This window comes from Manis pentadactyla, chromosome 1, assembly GCF_030020395.1.
Source record: "Manis pentadactyla isolate mManPen7 chromosome 1, mManPen7.hap1, whole genome shotgun sequence".
NCBI classification, from domain to species: domain Eukaryota; kingdom Metazoa; phylum Chordata; class Mammalia; order Pholidota; family Manidae; genus Manis; species Manis pentadactyla.
In genome coordinates, this window is record NC_080019.1 from 70,187,204 (window position 1) to 70,207,436 (window position 20,233).

A 20,233-nucleotide genomic window follows, 5' to 3' on the forward strand; every position below is an offset into this window, starting at 1 on the left:
CTCCTAATTCTTGGTTGAATTCCGACAGTATAGATCCAGTCAAATTTGTTGTTTTACTGTATGCACAGGTCAGCTTAGATATCTCCTTCCTCATTCCGATGGCAAGTCCAGGAATCGGTGGGACGAATGCAGCTACAACTGCAGCAGCGCCAGGGTCTTTGTTGAAGTTTTTTGACGATCATCTTCTGGAATGACTCTTCTAGAGAATGTTGATGTTGGAAGTTCTTCTTCATACCATATCTTAATTCGTTTTCTGGGTAGCCAAATTAGGCTTTGATCCTCTGTATAAACACAAACAAACCTTTTGCCCACACTTTGATATGCCCTTTATACCATTGTGAAGAACTTATTGGAGATCACCACACAGGAACTGCTTTTTTTTTTTTTAAGAGAAAGGAATATTATCAGAAAAATGTACTTCCATAGCTGATCATCTGACACCCTTTAAATGATCAAAATTAAGGATATTTAAAGCATGCATTAATCATTGATTTACAGTTAGTTTTATCCTATCAGGGATCAGGGAGTAATCCCCCTTTTCTTTCTTTTTTTTTTTTTGTTATCATTAATCTACAATTACATGAAGAATATTATATTTACTAGGCTCTCCCCTATACCAGGTCCCCCCCACAAACCCCATTACAGTCATTGTGCATCAGCATAGCAAAATGTTGTAGAAACACTACTTGTCTTCTCTGTGTTGTACCACCCTCCCCTTTCTCCCACCCCCCCCATTATGCATGCTAATCATAATACCCCCTTTCTTCCCCCCTCTTATCCCTCCCTACCCACCTATCCTCCCCAGTCCCTTTCCCTTTGGTACCTGTTAGTCCATTCTTGGGTTCTGTGATTCTGCTGCTGTTTTGTTCCTTCAGGTTTTCTTTTGTTCTTATACTCCACAGATGAGTGAAATCATTTGGTATTTCTCTTTCTCCGCTTGGCTTATTTCACTGAGCATAATAGCCTCTAGCTCCATCCATGTTGTTGCAAATGGTAGGATTTGTTTTCTTCTTATGGCTGAGTAATATTCCATTGTGTATATGTACCACATCTTCTTTATCCATTCATCTACTGATGGACATTTAGGTTGCTTCCATATCTTGGCTATTGTAAACAGTGCAGCGATAAACATAGGGGTGCATCTGTCTTTTTCAAACTTGAGTGCTGCGTTCTTAGGGTAAATTCCTAGGAGTGGATTCCTGGGTCAAATGGTATTTCTATTTTGAGCATTTTGAGGAACCTCCATACTGCTTTCCGCAGTGGTTGAACTAATTTACATTCCCACCAGCAGTGTAGGAGGGTTCCCCTTTCTCCACAACCTCGCCAACATTTGTTATTGTTTGTCTTTTGGATGGTAGCCATCCTTACTGGTGTGAGGTGATACCTCATTGTGGTTTTAATTAATGAGCAATTATATTTTGAAGGGAATCTTTCTGAACAGTAGATCTGAAGAGTGGGCTTAAAATATGCAAACTATGTTGTAAACAGATGTACTATTATGCAGGCTTTGTTGTTCAATTTATAGAGCCTAGGCAGAGTAGATTCAGCACAGTTTTTTAAGGGCCCTAGGATTTTCAGGATGATCAGTGAGCATTGGCTTCAACTTAAAGTCATCAGCTGCTTTAGTCCCTATGAAGACTGTCAGCTTGTCCTTTGAAGCTTTGAAGCCAGGCATTGATTTCTTCTGTCTAGATTGCATCAATTTCTAATATTAAGGCTGTTTTCATCTACATTGAAAATCTACTGTTGAGTATAGCTACCTTCATTAATGATCTTAACTAGAAATTCTGGAGATTTTACTACAGCTTCTAAATCAGCACTTGCTGCTTCACTTTGCACATTTCTGTTATATAGATGGTTTCTTTCCTTAAACCTCATGAACCAATGTCTGCTAGCTTCAAACTTTCCTTCTGCAGCATCCTCACCTTTCTTAGCCTTCATGGAACTGAAGAGAATTAGAACCTGATTTGGGATTAGGCTTTGGCTTAAGAGAATGTTCTGTCTAGTTTGATCATCTGTCCAGACCACTAAACGTTTTTCCTTTTCAGCAATAAGTCTGTTTTGCTTCCTTACCGTTAATGTATTCACTGGATTCAGTTTTCTTCAAGAACTTTCCCTTTGCATTAATATCTAGGCTGTTTCATATAAGAGGCCTAACTTAAAGCCAATCTTTGCTTTCAACATGCTTCTTCACTAAGCTTAATCTTTTCTAGTTTTTTATTTAAAATAAGAGATTTGTGGCTCTTCCTTTCACTTGAATGCTTAGAGGCCATGGTAGGGTTATTAACTGGCCTAATTTCAATTTTGTTTTGCCCTAGGGAATAGGGAGACACGAGAGGGAGAAAGATAGGGGAACAACCAGTCTGTAGAGTCAGAACACACAATGTTTAGTAATTAAGCTTGCCAGCTTACTGTGGGTGTGGTTCTTAGAGGTCCAAAATAGTTACTACAATAGTAGCATCAAAGATCACTGGTCACAAATCACCATAACAAATATAATAATGATGAAAAAGTTTGAAATACTGTAAGAATTACCAAAATGTAACAGACACAAATTGAGCAAATGCTGTTGGGAAAATTGTTCCAATGGACTTGGTCAATGCAAGTCTCCCCCACACCTTCAATTTGTAAAAAATGTAGTTTCTGCAAAGCACAGTAAAATGAGGTATGCCTGTATTAGAGTAATTCTTTCATAGATGACAAGTAAAAAATTTGAGCAGGATATTTATCACAGTTCTCTGAATAATTTGACCCTTGAAATGTGGGAACATGCTGGGTAAGACTTATTTTTAAATGGCTTTTCCCCCTGAAAGCACTCCCAGCCTATGCAGTGTAGAGTGGCTAAACAGAAAACCACAGTTTTATTGGCTTGAGGTGCCAAAGGACAGAGTTCAAGGCTGCCAGAGAAACTGGAAATTAAGGAGAGAAAAGGAGGAGGCCTCCTATTTACATCAGAACTCTCTGAAATCTTTTTCTGACTATTGAATTGCTAATGCAAGAGGGAACTTCAAAGAGGCTAGTGAAAAACAATAATAGGAAAGACTTTAAAAGATGAGCAGAGATCTCAGCTTCCTACCTCCTCAAGAGAGACAGAGTTTGGAATTTTAAGTGGCTTGGTAAACATGCTGGGATTTTTTTGAAGTCTCAAAAGAGCAACAGCTGAGGAGTAAAGGCTATGGATTTAAGAATAAACAAAGTACAGTATGAATAAAATATAAAACCAAGCCATAGGATGATCAACTAATGATCTAACTGTTCAAGGGAAGGTAACTGAATCCGTATTTCTACTGCTATGTGTTGTTAATAATGTCCAGTGTACAATGAAACATTAGCTAGTTTGACAATAAACAGGAAAATGTGATACATAATTAAGAGAAAAAGCAAAAAATAGTAGTAGACCCCTATATGATTTATCTTTTGGAATTAGACATGAACTTTAATATTGTTACAGATGTTTCAAAGATTTGATGGAAAAGATAGTCAAAATGAGTAAAGAGATTGACAATTCAGCAAAAGAAAAAATAGAAACTAAAAAGGAATTAAATGGAAATCTAGTATTGAAAAGTATAATATCTGAAATGGAAAATTCATTGAATGAGCTGATCAGCAGTTTGGAGAAGACAAAAGAAAGGTTAAATGAACTTGAACACAGATCAGTGGAAATTATCTAGTCAAGGAGCATAGAGAAAGAGATTGAGGGAAAAAAAGTAACAAACCCCAGTGACTTGGAGAACAGTTTTAGGCAGCCTAACATATGCACGTTTGTGTTCCAGAAGTAGGATAGAGAAAGAAAGGGGCAGAAAAAAAATATTTAAAGAAATAATGGCCTGATAGGGGGGTTAACATAAAAAATATATAAAGAACTCACACACCTCAACACCCAAAGAGCAAATAACCCTACTAAAAAACAGGCGAAGGATATGAAGAGACAATTCACCAAAGAAGAAATTCAGATGGCCAACAGACACATGAAAAGATGCTCCATATCACTAATCATCAGGGAAATGCAAATTAAATCCACAATAAGATATCACCTCACACCAGTAAGGATGGCAAACATCAAAAAGGCTAAGAACAACAAATGCTGGCAAGGATGCGGAGAAAGGGGAACCCTCCTACACTGCTGGTGAGAATGTAAACTAGTTCAACCATTGTGGAAAGCAATACGGAGGTTCCTCAAAAAAAAATAAAAATAGAAATACCATTTGACCTGGGACTCTCACTCCTTGGAATTTACCCAAAGAATACAACTTTTTAGACTCAAAAAGACATATGCACCCCTATGTTTATCGCAGCACTATTTACAATAGCCAAGATATGGAAGCAACCTAAGTGTCCATCAGTAGATGAATGGATAAAGAAGCTGTGGTACATATACATAATGGAATACTATTCAGCCATAAGACAGAAATAAACCCTACCATTTGCAACAACATGGATGGAGCTGGAGGATATTATGCTCAGTAAAATAAGCCAGGCGGAGAAAGACAAGTGTCAAATGATTTCCCTCATTTGTGGAGTGTAACAACGAAGCAAAACTGAAGGAACAAAACAGCAGCAGACTCACTCCAAGAAGGGACTAGTTGTTTCCAAAAGGGAGGGGCGTGGGAGGGTGGGTCAGGAGGGAGGGAGAAGGGGATTGAGGGGTATTATGTTTAGTACACATGGTGTGGGGGGGGTCTCAGGGAGAGCAGTGTAGCACAGAGAAGGCAAACAGTGAATCTGTGGCATCTTGCACTGATGGACAGTGACTGCATTGGGGTATGGGTGGGGACTTGATAATATGGGTAAATGTAATAACCACATTGTTTTTTCATGTGAAACCTTCATAAGAGTCTATGTCAATAATACCTCAATAAAAAATTAAAAAAAAAAAAAGAAATAGTGGCCTATAGTTTCCCAAATTTGGTGAAAAACATTATCTTACAGATCTAAGAAGCCCAGTGAACTACAAGCATGATAAATACAAAGAAAATCACACCTAGACATATAATAATCAAACCAGAGATAAAGGGAAAATCTCAAAAGCAGAGGGGGAAAAAACAAGAGAACAATAGTACAATTTACAGATAACTTCTTATATAGGAAGGAACCAAAGCCAGACAGTAGAATGACATTTTTAAAGTACTGAAGGAAAAAAGCTCTCAACCTAGAATTCTGGTGAAAATTTCCTTTAAAAATGAAAATATCCTTTAGATAAAGCTGGGAGATTCCATTACAAGCAGGCTTGTAGTATAGGAAATGTTTAAGAGAGTTCTTCAGGCTGAACTGAAATAGCACCAGATGGAAGCTTAGATCTACTGGGAGTAATGGCAGCACTAGAAATGGAAAATATGTAGGTAAATGTAAGAATGCCTTTTTTCTTTTCTCAATTTCTTTAAAAAGCAACTGTTCATTGTAAAATTTTTAGCATTGTAAAGTAGAGTTTAACAAATCTAAATATAGGCAAATCTACAACAAATCTAAAATAAATGACAGTAGTAGCACAAAGGAAGGGGATGGATTAAATTATTGCAAGGAACTTATCAAGTGATGTGACAAGAATAATTTAAGTAGACTTTAGTGAATAAGGCTATAAATTATAATCTCTAGAAAAAATACTTGTAAAAAATATAATCCATCTCTTCTTCCCCACCCAATAACTAAATAAATAAATATGGCTGGAGAGGAAGAACAGAAGAGCAAAAACTAAATGGGGCAAATAGAAAACAAATGGCAAAATGATAGCTTAAATCCAACCACATCAAAATCTACAATAAATTAACATCATACCTAAGATCAGGAGCAAAGCAAGAATTACTTTCATCAGTTCAAGATTGTACTGGACATTGTAGCCAGTGTAGTAAGACTTAAAAAAAGAAAAAAATGCATACACTGTTACATAGAAAATCTTAAGGAATCCTTAAAACAACTACGTGAACTAGTAAGTGAATTTAGCAAGGACTTGGAATACATAATTCATGTATACAAACCAAGTGTATTTCTATAAACTAGTAGCAAACTGTTAGGAAATGAAATTCAAAAAATAATACCATTTATAACAGCAGCCCCTCAACAAAACCTTAAGTACTTAGGAGTAGATTTAACAAAAGAAATACAAGACTTCACTGAAAACTATAAAATGTTGCTGAAGTAAAATAAGACCGTTGCTGAAATAAAATAAAGAAGACCATAATAAAGGAGACATGCATACATCATATTTGTGGATTGGAAGATTCAATATTCTTTAAGAAGTCACTTCTGAAATTCATCCTGATTTTAGTAACAATCCTACTCCAAATCTCAACAAGGTTTTTCGTTCAAAATTGACAAGTTGATTCTAAAATCTTTGTGAATGGAAAAAAAGTTTAAAAAGGTAGAACAAAGTTGGAGGACTAATTTTAAGTTGTACTGAAAAGCAGTATCTAAGAGTGTAATTTTTGGCATAAGAGCTAGAAAAATCACTGAACGGACAAGGGCCCAGAAAGACACAGTCACATGTGCACACACATGCTCGCATATGTATGTTCAATTCAGGTTTGACAAACGTGTCAAGACAGGAAAAGAAACGGCTTTTCAGTAATGGTGCTGCAACAACTAGATAAACATGGAGAGGAAGTGAACCTCACCCCTCCTCACACACAATTTAATTGAAGGTGAAAGAATTACAGGCCTTAGTAAAAACAGGAGAATATCTTTGCAACCATCCCATATGCAGGATTCCTTAGGATATTAAAAGGTAAAAATTTAACTTCGTTAAAATAAAAGCTTTCCTGTATTTTCTCATTCTACATATTACCACTCCATTTTTTCTTTCTTTTTTGTTATTGTAATGGGCATAAAATGTATTACCTGGCAGTTGAAAATTTTCAAGAGGTTGGAGTTCATTGCATTTCTTCAAACATAAGCAAACCATTTACCAAATTTTGGGAGTATTTTATTCAAATTTTTTTCTGCCTGTTTTCTCTTTTCTAAGACTTTAGTTAACACTGATGCTAGCATTTTTGATACTGTCACACAGGTCTGAGACTCCATTTTTCCTTGATTTTTCTATTCTTTAGATTGGATAATTTCTGTTTAAATTCATTGATTCTTGTACCATCTCAAATCCGCTCATAGCTCATGCAGTGAATTTTTCATTTCATTTCTTGTTCTTTTCAGCTCTAAGATTTCCATTTGATTCTTTTTTATAGTTCTCATTTTTTCCATTAAGTCTGTATTTTTTCAATCATTATTAACATATTTTCCGTGAATTATTTGAACATATTTATATCTGCTTTGAAGTCTTTGTGTGCTAAATTCAACATCAGCCCACTCAGAGTCACTTTCAGTTGGCTGCTTTCTTACCCCCATATGGGTCACACTTTCCTGTTTCTTTCTACATCTTATATTTTAGTTAGAAACATTGTAGATAAATCACTGTAGTGAGTCTGTTGGTTCTGGTGGTTCTTTTGAAAGCGTGCGTAAACTCAAACTGCAGTCCTTTCTTCCTCTGTGAGTGAGTGAGTGAGTGAATGTGTGTGTGTGTGTGTGTGTGTGCGCGCGCGCGCGTCACTGTGTAGCTATGGGTGTCTCTGCTGTTTTTTGTGTTTTTTTTTCCTTAAACCCATCTACCTCCCTAGGGGTTTCGCTTAACTTGCTTATTTAGTGATCAGCCAGTTATTTGAGCAGAGAGCCCAAATACCTGAAGCCAATAAGGCTTTCACCTTCTATTCCCTGATCTGTGTGTGCATTAGGGAACCACATACAAAGACAGCAAATTCTCATATCTCACATTTTTGCTAGGCTCTCTGGGGCGGCCCACATACATGCATGCTTTAGTAGTCAACCAGGCATATGGAGAGTTTCTTATCTCAGCCTTTGGATAGCTGTCTTGTTTCCAAAATCACACCCTTAATCTGAATTTGTAACCTCCAGCCAGTGAGTTTTCACTGTCTGAGCTGGGAAAGATTGAAACACGCCCCCCTGCCTGCTCCCCTCCAGAGGAAGACCATAAACTTAACAGTTATTACCCTATAAGTAGCAGTTTTTAATGAGTATGCATCTTAGATTTTTGCCTGCCTTTGGGTGGTTTCTGGTGCCCTGAGGTAGTTATTTTTAATAATATGCCTAGTTTTATACTTGCTGACAAATGGAATTGCTCAACTTCCTTACACTATTATCAACATTTTATTTTAGCTGTGTCCTGTGGGGCCACTATATATCTGAACTTGAGTTTTGGGTTTTTTTTTCTGGTGGTGGCAATACTTTTCTTCTTTAATAGAAATTTAATTCACATACCACACAATTTGCCCTTTTAAAGTGTACAGTTATTTTTTCAGTATATTCACAAAGTTGTGCAATCACCACTAGTTCTGGAACAGTTTCAGTTCTCAAGGAAGAAACCCTGTACCCACTGACAGTCATTCCCCATTCTTCCCTTCTCCCAGCCACTGACAACCACTTCTCTACTTTCTGTTTCTTCGGGCTTGCCTGTTCTGGACATTTCAAACAAATTGGATGCATAATATATAACTTTTTACGACTGACTTCTTAGCATAATGTTTTCAGAGTTCATCCACGGTAGACCATGAATCAGTACTTCATTTCTTTATGGTTAAATAATACTGCATTGTATAAATACCAGATTTTTTTATACCATCACAAGTTGATGGACATTTGGATGTTTCCAGTTTTTTATTATGAATAATGCTGCTGTAAACACATTCATATACAAATTTTTGTGTGGACATATGTTTTTTATTCTCTTGGGTGTGACGTAGGAATGGAATTAATGAGACATATGGTAACTGTTTAACTTTTTGAGGAGGTAATGGAGATTTTACCTGAAATTGGGTTTCATTCATTTAGCAGGGAAATTTAATGTACTAACATTTATTGTGATTAAGGTGATTACTACTCTGTTTTGTGTTTCCTATTTACTAGACTTTTCTGTTTGTTGGGTTTATTTTTCTTTTCCTGCCTCTTTATTGGAATAATCAAGCCTGTATACTCTTCTTTTCTATCTAGTGAGAAAAGGTCGGCATCCTGTTTCCACTTTTAAATTGCTAGTAAACAAGCTTAAACTTACATGTTTGTCTTAATGTTTACCATTAATCAAAGTCTCCATTCAAGCTAGGAAAGAACAGCATGCTTTCAGTTCCTTCTTTTCCCCAGCATCTCTAATGAGGACACCTGGAGTTTAGTACTAGGTTCTCTTCTTTTATATCTTTACATTATGCTTTTTTTATTTTCTGTCAATACCATTTTTCTGATTTCTTTGCCCAGCATTATTTCTTATATAACAATTGTTTTTTTTCCTTTCCTAATTCATTATTTATTTTGCAGGAGTACTTCCTCAAGGAATTATTTCAGATAGTCTTTGTGGCTAATAAATACTCTGAGCCCTTGCATATTTAAAAAAAGGCTTTATTTTGCCCTTTCCTCTTGAAAGTTAGACTAGATTTAAAGTCATTTTCCTCAGAACTTTGAAGATATTACTCCATAGGTTGTTAGTGTCTATTGTTGCTGGTGAGAATTTTGATGTTGGTCTGATTCTCAGTCTTGGTTCTTCTCCCTAGAAATTCTTGGGACTTTCATTAGGTTTCAAGTTCTAATATTTTACTGCCCAGTCAGTATCTACATAGTACATTTTTTCTTCCTTCTGCTTAGCATTCAGTGGGTCCTTTCAATGTGAAGACTCCTATGTTTATCACTGGGACATTTTCATTGATAATTTTCTCCGGAACACTCTCTGGTTCTGGAATTCTTATTAAGCAGATATTGAAACTTCTAAAACCATCAACTATGGCTTTGAACTTTTTGTACTTTGTTTCTTTGTCCTTTTGTACTGTATTTTTAAAGTCCTCAGTAAAATTTTACTCACATTTTAATAATTCTCTTTGCAGTTCATTCCAGTTAACACTATTAACTGTGAAATCAGTGACATCATGACAATATATGTGCCTAGGAGCAATACACTTCTCCTTATATGCCATATTATAATTTGTCCAGAAATGAACAAATATAGCAATTCTAGGATATGTTCATGCTTTGTGTGTTCAACAAATCTAAAGATAAAAACTTCCTGCAAAATTTTTAAGTTATCTGGAATCTCTGTGTTGGTGCCCCATGTAGATCACCCAAAAGCATACTTCTTCTGTCCCCTAACTTATTGTACCCCTGACTTCCTCAGATGTTATTCTTTGTTTTATGTGTTTCTCTCGTTCAGGGTGCTGGTTTTCCTCATCTGGCGATTTGCTCATCTTTGTGTTTTATAGTCCATTCACCTGCTTGAGTGTTCATTAGCTTACTGCCAGTGACTGTGAGGGAGGGTCAGGACAAGCTTCTGAGGGGCAAGGTTTCTGGTGCTTGTCCTCTGGTGTGGGTGCTCTCTTTCCTGCCAGAGTGAGGTTCAATAACTACCTATGACCGTACTGCTCTGAAGCCCAGTACGCATCCTTACTGCTTTAGCCTGGAACATAATGCATCTGTGGGCTGCTGCTTAGCACAAGCTGGGAATGGAGAACTGGGGGGGTAACTGAGGGTGTAATTGGCTCCCCTGTTCCAAATGCAGCTCACCATATGATCATCCTAATGGATGTCTGAGTGTGTCTGCCAACCCCCAGCTGTCTGTATTCATTGACTCTGACTTGAAGCTCTCTTCTGACCACTCCTACTTTTGCAGATATCCTTGCCTACATGTGACTTGGGCTGTGGCTTCCTTTAGTTGACTCCTTCTCCACCTTCCCCACCTTCCCCACTCCCTCCCCCCATAAATTTGATCTTGTCTGCTTCCAGGAGACTGCTGATAGTCTTATTTTCCCATGCATTTATTAATTGTATTTATTGAATTTAAATATTTCCTCAGAAGAGTCTTCCCTAACCACCCAATTTAAAGTAACTTCCCAATGACTTTATCATATCACCTCAGCTTATTTTCATTATAGCATTCATCTCTACCCAATATTTATTTGACTTTTGTCAATCCTTCAAGACCTACATGCACACTTCATGTGGGGCCTTACGTGTTGTTTACCACTATATCCCAAATGGTTAGAACAGTGTCTATAATATAATAGACAGTGTATGATAGCTAAATTGAGTGACTTTATCTTTTAAAAAAATTATACATTACATCTACTTGAATTAAACAAATTTTAGATTTTTACACCAGGAACGAGGCTTAGCAAATACTCTATGTTAACCTCTCTGTTCAAGACAGAACACCTTTATTAACCAAACAATTGTCTTTGAACAAGAAGCTATGCATTAATCTATGAATTAATACAAAATGTAAAGGTCTTAACCTCCAGCACTTCAGTCCACATTTCATTAAAGCAAAGTTGTGGGTGGAGGGTGAGCAGCAAAACATTAATTTTCTAAGAACTTCACAAAATGGCCAGAAAAAGTCATAATTACGTTTGCTGATAGTTTGTGACTATATGAGTTATAGCCTATTCTCAAGTAAATTTTAATTTAAAATACATCACATCCTCATGCAGTATTGTAATGGAGCTCCTTTAAGCAAACTCAAATCTCCAGATTCTTAGATTAAGCATTCACTCTACTGGAAAAATTTTTACTTTTGTTTCCTGTATGTCTTCGAATAAATTTAGTAATTCTTATCAGCTGACCAGCCAATTTGTGATAGTAATGAACAATTTGAGTAGGCTTCATTTGCTAATTATATTATTTTTTCAGTTCCTATATAATTTTTACAAAATAACATTTTTATTTTCTACATAGAGATCAAGTTTATTCCCACATTTTTCCTTGAAAATATTTTAAATTTTGTATTGAAAAAAGTAAAGAGGAAGTCACCTTATAGAAAAAAATCAAAATTCATCTGTTCTATAAAATAAAGAATATTTATATGTACCGTTTGCAGATCTGTAGTGTACCTATACCACTATCAAAAGGATGAGCTTAAACCTTATAGAATTAACCTTTCACACCTTTATAGTTCTGATGGAAATCTTAAAATTTTGTTCTCTTATTACTTAGGCAAAGATGCAATTTACACAATTCCAGTGAAAAATATTCTTGCTGTGGAAAAACTGGAAGAGAGCTCTTTCAACAAGAAAAATGTAAGTTACATAAATAATCATTTAAGTTAAAAATAAATTAATTGGAAAATTTCAAGAGGTTATTTTAGTATTTGCCATTACTCATTGATATTTTACAATTGCTGGCTGGAATTGTATATTAAAATTTTCCCTTATTGTTCATGCCTGAGGTAGTCTGTCTAACCTATTAAGTTATGGATACCTTGTTCAATACTTCCTTATTATCAAACTTCTCAACTTGACATTCAAGACTTTAACAATACAGTTCCAACCAGTCTGTGTAGCATAATCTGCTCCCACTCAGTAGATATCATACACTCCAGCCAACACGATGATTTCCTGGTTTCTCTGTATTTTCCCACTGCTTTGCCCTCACTCATACTTTTTCCTCCATCTGAAATGCCCTCCCTTTATTCCTAGTTATGTTATAGTCCATTCCTTTAGACATGTATGGCTTCTAAAGATGATACTCTATTGTACTGCTTAGTACCACATGACTCAGATTGTCCTTGGGACTTGAAAAGTAAAGTTCATAAGACACCTGAGCATCAGTTATCTAGAGAAGCAAACTGTATTTCTGTTACATACATTTTTCTGTTTTATACTATGTGTTGGTTTTTTAGACTTTGTCACTAACTTTTCATCTTAATTGCCTATGAAGATGTTCCAAGTAATACATACAGAGAAGCCACTCTACGTCCAGGCAAATAATTGTGTAGAAGCAAATGAATGGATAGAAGTGCTCTGCAGGGTGAGCCGATGCAATCAGAACAGGCTCAGTTTTTATCATCCCTCTGCATATCTAAATGGAAGCTGGCTCTGTTGCCAGGAGACCAGTGAAAACATTCTCGGCTGCAAGCCATGTACTGCGTAAGTTTCTTTCTGATTAAAAAAGCAATGTTTCAAATGTGGTATATTCATACCAAAAAAATCATTCATCCATGAAATGCAATGAAGTACTGATATGTGCTACAAAACAGATGAACCTTAAAAACATACTAAGTGAAGAAAGCCAGACACAAAAGCCATATGCTGTACAATAACATTTATATAAAGTGTCCAGAACAGGCAAATCATAGAGACAGAAATTAAATAGTGATTGTGAGGGGCTGGAGGGAGAGAAGAATGAGAAGTGCTAATAGATGTAGGGTTTCTTTTTGGGGTGATGAAAATATTCTCAAATTGTGGCTGGCATAAGTCAAAAGAGGGGGGGATGTTCAGTGTTACGTAGATATACAAGCCTGACCAAAATATCAAGGAAGAAGGACTTAGCTTCTCTTACTGTTTGGAACGGCCATTATAGACTTCAGAAGTAATGTATTGCCTTTGTGATGAAGCATAGATTTTGAAAATGATTTTACTTTAAATTCTCCTCCCTTTGATTAGAGTTGCCTAATAACCAAATCTCTCTCAGCCTCATTTTATTTAATTATCAGAGGAGATTAGCTTTCTGAGGTTCCTTCTGCAAAATTCTGTGGTTTTGTTTTTCATCTCAAACCATCAAAAGTCTTTGGTATGTTAATAAAGGGAAATTTTTCTAACATCTTTATTTTATTTTTACCATAGAGGTGTCCCTGCAGACATCCAAATAGATATTGATGAAGATAGAGAAACAGAAAGAATTTATTCCCTTTTTACTCTCAGTTTACTTAAGTTGCAGAAAATGGAAGGTAAATACACATTTAAAGTATTTTTATATAACCATGATATTCATTACCAATTCCTGAAGTATTGCTTTGGCATTATCTTAAAGTTGAAAATACTATTTACCAAAGTCGACAGACTCCCAAAGGGGGCTTTTTTCAGAGATGCTTGTGAAGTAAAAATACTGTTTTTTGTATAAATGTTAATTAATAAAATGAATGAATTTTGGTTATCTATGCATTTCCCGAGGAAATCTCCCCAGCTTGAGACACTTCAAAAGTTCTTATTTATACTACAAATTATATTTATAGAATTTAGTTGTCTGATCAGCGTTTTCATTGCTCGCTATAGAGGCTTGTGGAACTATAGCCGTCTATCAAGGACCACAGACGGAGCCTGACGACTATTCTAACTTTGTAATCGAGGACTCTGTAACAACCTTTAAGACAATTCAACAAATAAAAAGCATCATAGAGAAGTTAGATGAACCTCATGAAAAGTATAGGAAGAAAAGATCAAGTAGTGCAAAATATGGAAGCAAGTAAGTGTTTTTAAGATTTTAAACATAGTGTGAGATCGCCTCTGTCACTGTGCACTGAGACGTGAGACACAGGCCTCCTGCTTGCCTTCATCTTTCAAGGCCCTGTGCAGAGCGCCTCTCTTGGGCAAGTTTCCCTGGCCACTCACACAGTGGTCTTTGTCTTTTCTATTTGGTATCATTTCATTATGTTGATACTGTACTTTATCACCACTTTTAATGTTAATATTCTAATGTAATTCATTAAATTGAATATTTAGTAGCTTTTTGTTTTTGTTTTTACTAATCCTCTTCCTTTTTAGTATTTCAGTATCTCCCACAATGCTTTATACATACAAACTACAAAAAAATAAATGGACTGTGAAAGTGCTAGAAGTATTTTACAGTTGATTCTTTGGATCCCTCTCAGATGTAGATTGACAATACAGTGCATAACAATAGCAGCAGCTAACGTTCACTAGGAGCTTATTCCACCACCAGTTGGTGGCCTGGTACTTCACACCACACCACTGGAGATCACTGTTAGCAGCAAGTAACACAGAGGTCCAATTGAAGTGGATAAACCAATAGGAAACTTTTTCATCTCACAAAGTAAGTCCTAACCTCTGTGCTAGGTTAGTTCAGCAGCTCAACACAGTCATCAAGCAGCTCAGCTCTGTCAACGTGTCATCATTCAGCCACCCTCAACATGATGATTTCTGACTTCCTCAGGCCTGCCCCTTCATGGTCACAGGTGGGCTGCAGTAGTTTAGAGCCTCATTTTTGTACAGTGGTGTCCAGAGGCAGAAAGCTGGTTCCTCCTCACTAAGAGAAAAAACCTTATCTAAAGTTATCCCTAGCTTCCCTGGAACACTGGGGATGTCCAGAACTAGCACTAGAAATAGGGTTCTGTTTGCACAGAAGTAAATAGGGAGGGGATGGTTCTTAGACCAGCAAACAAGTGTTTGCCACAGTGTACACTCCTATCGATCCTCACTCTAGCTCAGCATGGTTATAGTCCCCATTTTACAGCTAGAGAAACTGAGGCTTAGGGCAGTTAAGTGCCTTGCCTAAGGTCACACAGCTGATTAGTGAGGGGGCTTTGAATCTTAGTTTCCCATTTTAAATATTCTTTTAAAATTATGTGTATTAATAATTTATGAATAATAAAAATCAGTTGGGCAGGTATAAATAAGATAGAGGGCTCAGTGCATTAGAAAGGTTATTATAAGCATCCTAATCCTGTTTTTTTCCACATTAATGTAATTAGTTTTCTTACAACAGTAGTAATGCAGTTTGCTTGGAGCCATGGGCTATCTCCGTATGAAGTCCTAGTCAGTGCTTGACCATCCTTCTTAAATAGTACCTCCCAGCTGATACCCACACCCACTATAACTAACCCCTTCCCAGTTTAATTTTTCTCTGTTAAAAAATATCTAAATATTTCACTTGTTCATTTCCCCTATATGAGAATATAATGAACTTCATGAGGGCAAGGCTTGTGTATTTTGTTCACTACTGCATCCATAGCTTCTAAAATAGTGCCTGACATTTAATAGGTGGTCAGTAAACACTTACTTAATAATAAGACTCGGCATGAAAAATTATCAAGGGAAAATTATAATAACGGATACTATTAGATATGTGTCACTTTTTTAAGTGTTATATTTTTTAACTTTGAGAAAACGATTTTTTTTTTCTAGGGAAAATCCAATTGTTGGGAAAACATCTTAGAGCTGTGTTGACGATTCAGAAGAACTGGAAAATACTATTTTGTTGGAGTTTTTCAATTCATCATATATTTTGTTCGTAGTATTTAAGAATGAGCATTGGCTTCAGTGTTACCTGTATTCATATTGTATTTAATATTTAATAACTGAAATTAACTACTTGGGAATCCTAGTATTACTAGAGAATTTGAAACTCAGGATTCCCTTCATTATCTTATGTGTCAAAGCCATGTTTCTGCAACTTCTTTTTAATAGAAAAAATCTTCCTAAAGAAGCTTTGTAACAAAAGAACTCCTCCATAGCAAGAAACCATCTCTTCTTGTAACACTCCATCCTCTGTGGACTTTACCATTAGTGCCTGCTCTATACTGCCAACATGTGTTTTTAGTAGAAAATCCCAGTCCATAACAATTCAGAGCTTTCCATTTAGTTCATTTAGACCCACCCTCTTCAGAAAAGAAAAAAAAAAAGATTTTCCTTTGGTCCATTAGGAACTGCAACAGAAACTTTAGAAAACTTCCAGGGCATCCTTCAAAGTTGGAAGACCCTTTTGTCTAAGATGTAAACAGAACTCAGATAGGAGGAATCAGGGAACATGTACTATTGTGTGCATCTTGTTTACATTTAGGATGAGTGATGGCAGAGGTAATAAAATGAGACCACTAAATTTTTTTCATCGTTTTAAGTATCAGGTACTCATTTTCTTGAGAGTTAAGGTAAATATGACTTCAAAGGATATCTTTTCTGAAAAAGAAGAGAAAGTAAACAGTGAAAGAAAGTGGTGGGAAAATCACTTGACTTCATTGGTAACTCCATGTTATTATTAAGGGCCACCATAAAGATGCCCTCCTCCTAGTTTGAGGTTGAGAGCTAACTTGAGAACAGTCACTCGGCGCACTTTAATAATCTGGGCTGCCCCAGATTACACTTCAGATACTCCATGGTATCTAATCTTTATGATCAGTTTAATGATCAGTGTTTAAGTCTAAAAATAGTACTTTCCTGAAAATGTTTGTATTTCATTGCTGTTTCCTTATTGCCTGCTAGCCAAATGGAATTTGGGCAAGCAACTGTTTGAAATCCTGTTTTTCCCTATTAATTTACTTTTATCCTAAAAACCGTAATTGTAAATAAGCAGTTGAAGCAAGTTGCCACCTTGAAGTTAAGAGGGATACACTTTGCTTCATCAGTATTAAAAACCATGGTACTCCTACTTTGTCTTTTTAAATCTAAAACATTTTCTAAATGTGGTACTTTGAACCTTGGAGTATTTACACGTTTCTGTTTAAAACTGTGACTCATTGTAAGTCTAGCTAGTAGTGCTTTTTTCATTTCTCTGAGCATAAGCTATATTTCAAAATACTGTTTGCCAATTATGTTATTGGTGAGTAATTGTTTTTAAATTGCATTGTTTCTAGGTAGCTATTTTTAAAGACCATTGGCATACAAAGTTGTTCCATAAATGATTATAAGTGAGCAATGTATTTCTCTAAATGACTTGTAAAAATCAACTGGTTTTATTTAAGAATCAGTCCTAATCTGCATTATGGTAGCTTATTCCTGGCCCATTTTAAAGACAAGTTTGAGAGAGAGAGTCCTTTAAATTTCATGGTCTTATAGATTCCACAAACTATACTGATTTATAAATGTGAAAGAATTTAACCATTTAATGAATTTCTCATTGTTGGGTTTCATTGAGATTGAAATTTCCTGTTAAGAATCTCTGAAATTCCACCTGAAAAGGACACGTGAGCAGGCCAAATACCACTCATTAACTTCAGCGGTTTTTTTAGGCCTCTCCCATTTTTTTCAAGGTGAAATAGTGTTCTGATATTTTTAATATCAAATCCCCAATTATGATCGTTTTCAAAGATCACAGCATTATCAATGGGACCAAGGCTGTGTGAATATATGACTGAATTTGAAGGGAGAGTTTAGTTATCTGAAGAAGTTACTTTCTTCACATGACACTTTTAAATAGCCAGTTTGACAAGAATTAATCAGGTTGGCACAGCCTTAAAAGAAGTAATGTGAAATTAAGTAAATTTTCTTTGAAAGTGTTCTGAAATAAGTGACCACGTCGTAAGGACCCTCTGATAACCAAGGTACTTGTTCTATGGGCCCCATTCCTCTGCTATCCCTTGTGAGTACTTTTTTACTGCCCCATCTGCTTTCTCTGCCTTATCCACACTTGAAACAAATACATGGCAGCTCACTTCACTCTGAAAGACTGAAAACCCCAAGAAGGAAAGAGGAGGATGCGGAGAAGCCCCCGCAGCGGCGCCGTCCGGAGCTGGTGTCGCTCGTGTTGTCGTTACTGTTCATTGTATGTTTTGTTTAGCTTAGTTTTTAAAATATTCATTTAATAAGATGATGGCAATAGCAGAGTTTTTTTACAACCGACCGGGAATATAATTTACCAAATTGAACAATGTTATTTGCCAAAGAAATACGTTTATAATATCACGGGTAATGGTTAAGTGTCAAAATTAGGCTTTCCTTATACAAAACGGGAGATGAATGGTGTGACTTTTGTTTCTGTTTCTGAAGCTTGATTTCACTTATTTATCAGAAAGCCTCATTCATGCCAAGTTTTAGAAAACAGATTTTTTTAAAGTAAAGGCACCTTTAATTTGTTCTAATGGTACATCCTGTAAAGACAGAAGGCTACAAAGCTGTTCAGGTGTCCTTACAGTATATGAAAATTACAGGACTCATTCTAGAGTTAAATGACCAGTCCTGACTGATATTATCTGCTTCCATTTTTATTAACTTGGAAATTAATATGCTAGTAAATATTGATTTTTACAGTGTCCAGTTTGAAATTGTAAGTTATCAAAACAATGTAGTGAATTTGTGTAACCATGTTGTATTGTTGAGAATGTATTTTTATTTAAATTTTATTTTCTTATCAAGAGTATTATAAAAATTAAAAACTTTTGTAACTGTTGCTTGGAAATAACTCAGATAAATTACAAGAAGCCTATCCATTCTTTGTAAGACTTACTTTTTTATTTACAAATTCGTATTTAAAATTACTACACCCTGTCTATTAGTACAGGCATAACAGAAGTTAGAAGTCCTAAATAACACAGACCAAAGCAATCTAGAAAAGGCTTAGTATTCTTTAACTGGCCTGATCTTTGACAGCTGTGATCCTTTTTCATTTATGCATTCAACAGACTTGTTTTGAGGACCTACAGTGTGCAGGCGCCATCCCAGATCCCATCATTCCCCAGCACCATGCACATCTGGTGTGAAGAAATATATTCCACTCCTGTCTGGGTAAATAGCTGAGTTTTTCAGCCTGTTGGACTTTTTGAAGACTCCTACTTCTCTCAAAAAAGTCAACATCAGAGCCTCTGCTTACTCCAGTCCCACATAGGTTAGCCTACCCTGTAGCTTGACCTTCAGTACATCCTTTTGGATGTTAGAAATTGACCATGTTGTACTATTTTGCTTAATTATCTAGGGAATATAAAGTGACCACACCAAAGACCAGGATAGTCTGTAACTTGTGCTCTGCAGAGAAGCTGTCCCCTTTAGTTCTACAGCATCCCTAAATAAAATTCCATAAAACTTAGCCCCTGTGACTCCAGAAGACTGTAAGTTTAATAAAAAGTACCAAATAGGGCTCTGCATCTCTAAGGAGCTTATTTTTATTGAAACATCAGAATCCTGCTCATACTAGCCCATGTATTAGCATAGAACTTACCAGAAACATCAAAGACTTAGGATTCTATCTGATGATGTAAACAAGCTAGTTCTTTAGAGAGGAGGCAATACTTGAGTTGGGTTTCTCTTCCCAAATTGCATGGTTCCAAAACGAGGCAGCGGAGGCCAAGCATATCCATCTCAATGTGTACACAAGAATAAGAAACAAGGCATAGCGTGGCACTGCTGGCTTCCAGTTGATCTAAGTTTCACTACTACAAGTGAGTGGCCAGTGGCTGACCCTTCAGAGAGTACTGTCTTGGGTAGAATATGCTTCACAATAACCTGACCAAGGTTCGGAGTTGGGTCTTGATTCCTCATACATCCATACCTGAGGTTTGGTCTTAGGCCAAACTGTAGGTTCTTTGGCTTTTCATTTTGCCATTTGATTTACTGGTTTGGTGACACCCCTTGCCACCATATTTTAAGCGTATGCCCATAAATTAACAGCAGAGAAGGTGTGTAACCTGTTTGAAGTCCTATTAAGATTCATTTAATTTCCTAACTTGTATTTCAAATCCTGTTTCTGCTATCAAAATCTTTGTGCTTTCTTTGTATTGATTTACTTTTTGCATGGAGTTCAGTCCTTAAACATAGTTTTT

The 20,233-nt window shown here is 36.1% G+C and overlaps 1 protein-coding gene across 2 annotated transcripts in view; it reads left to right on the forward strand.

The window, feature by feature from the left end:
* Positions 1 to 18,215, forward strand: part of RASA2 (RAS p21 protein activator 2) — a 163,153-nt gene extending 144,938 nt beyond the window's left edge. For both annotated transcript variants that reach the window (XM_036877287.2, XM_036877288.2), the window contains exons 20-24: positions 11,965 to 12,047; positions 12,688 to 12,896; positions 13,593 to 13,696; positions 14,022 to 14,211; positions 15,891 to 18,215. In XM_036877287.2, coding sequence (XP_036733182.1) covers positions 11,965 to 12,047; positions 12,688 to 12,896; positions 13,593 to 13,696; positions 14,022 to 14,211; positions 15,891 to 15,921 — 617 coding nt within the window. In that variant the 3' untranslated portion in view covers positions 15,922 to 18,215. The remainder of the gene's footprint in view (positions 1 to 11,964; positions 12,048 to 12,687; positions 12,897 to 13,592; positions 13,697 to 14,021; positions 14,212 to 15,890) is intronic.
* Positions 18,216 to 20,233: the final 2,018 nt, after the last annotated feature.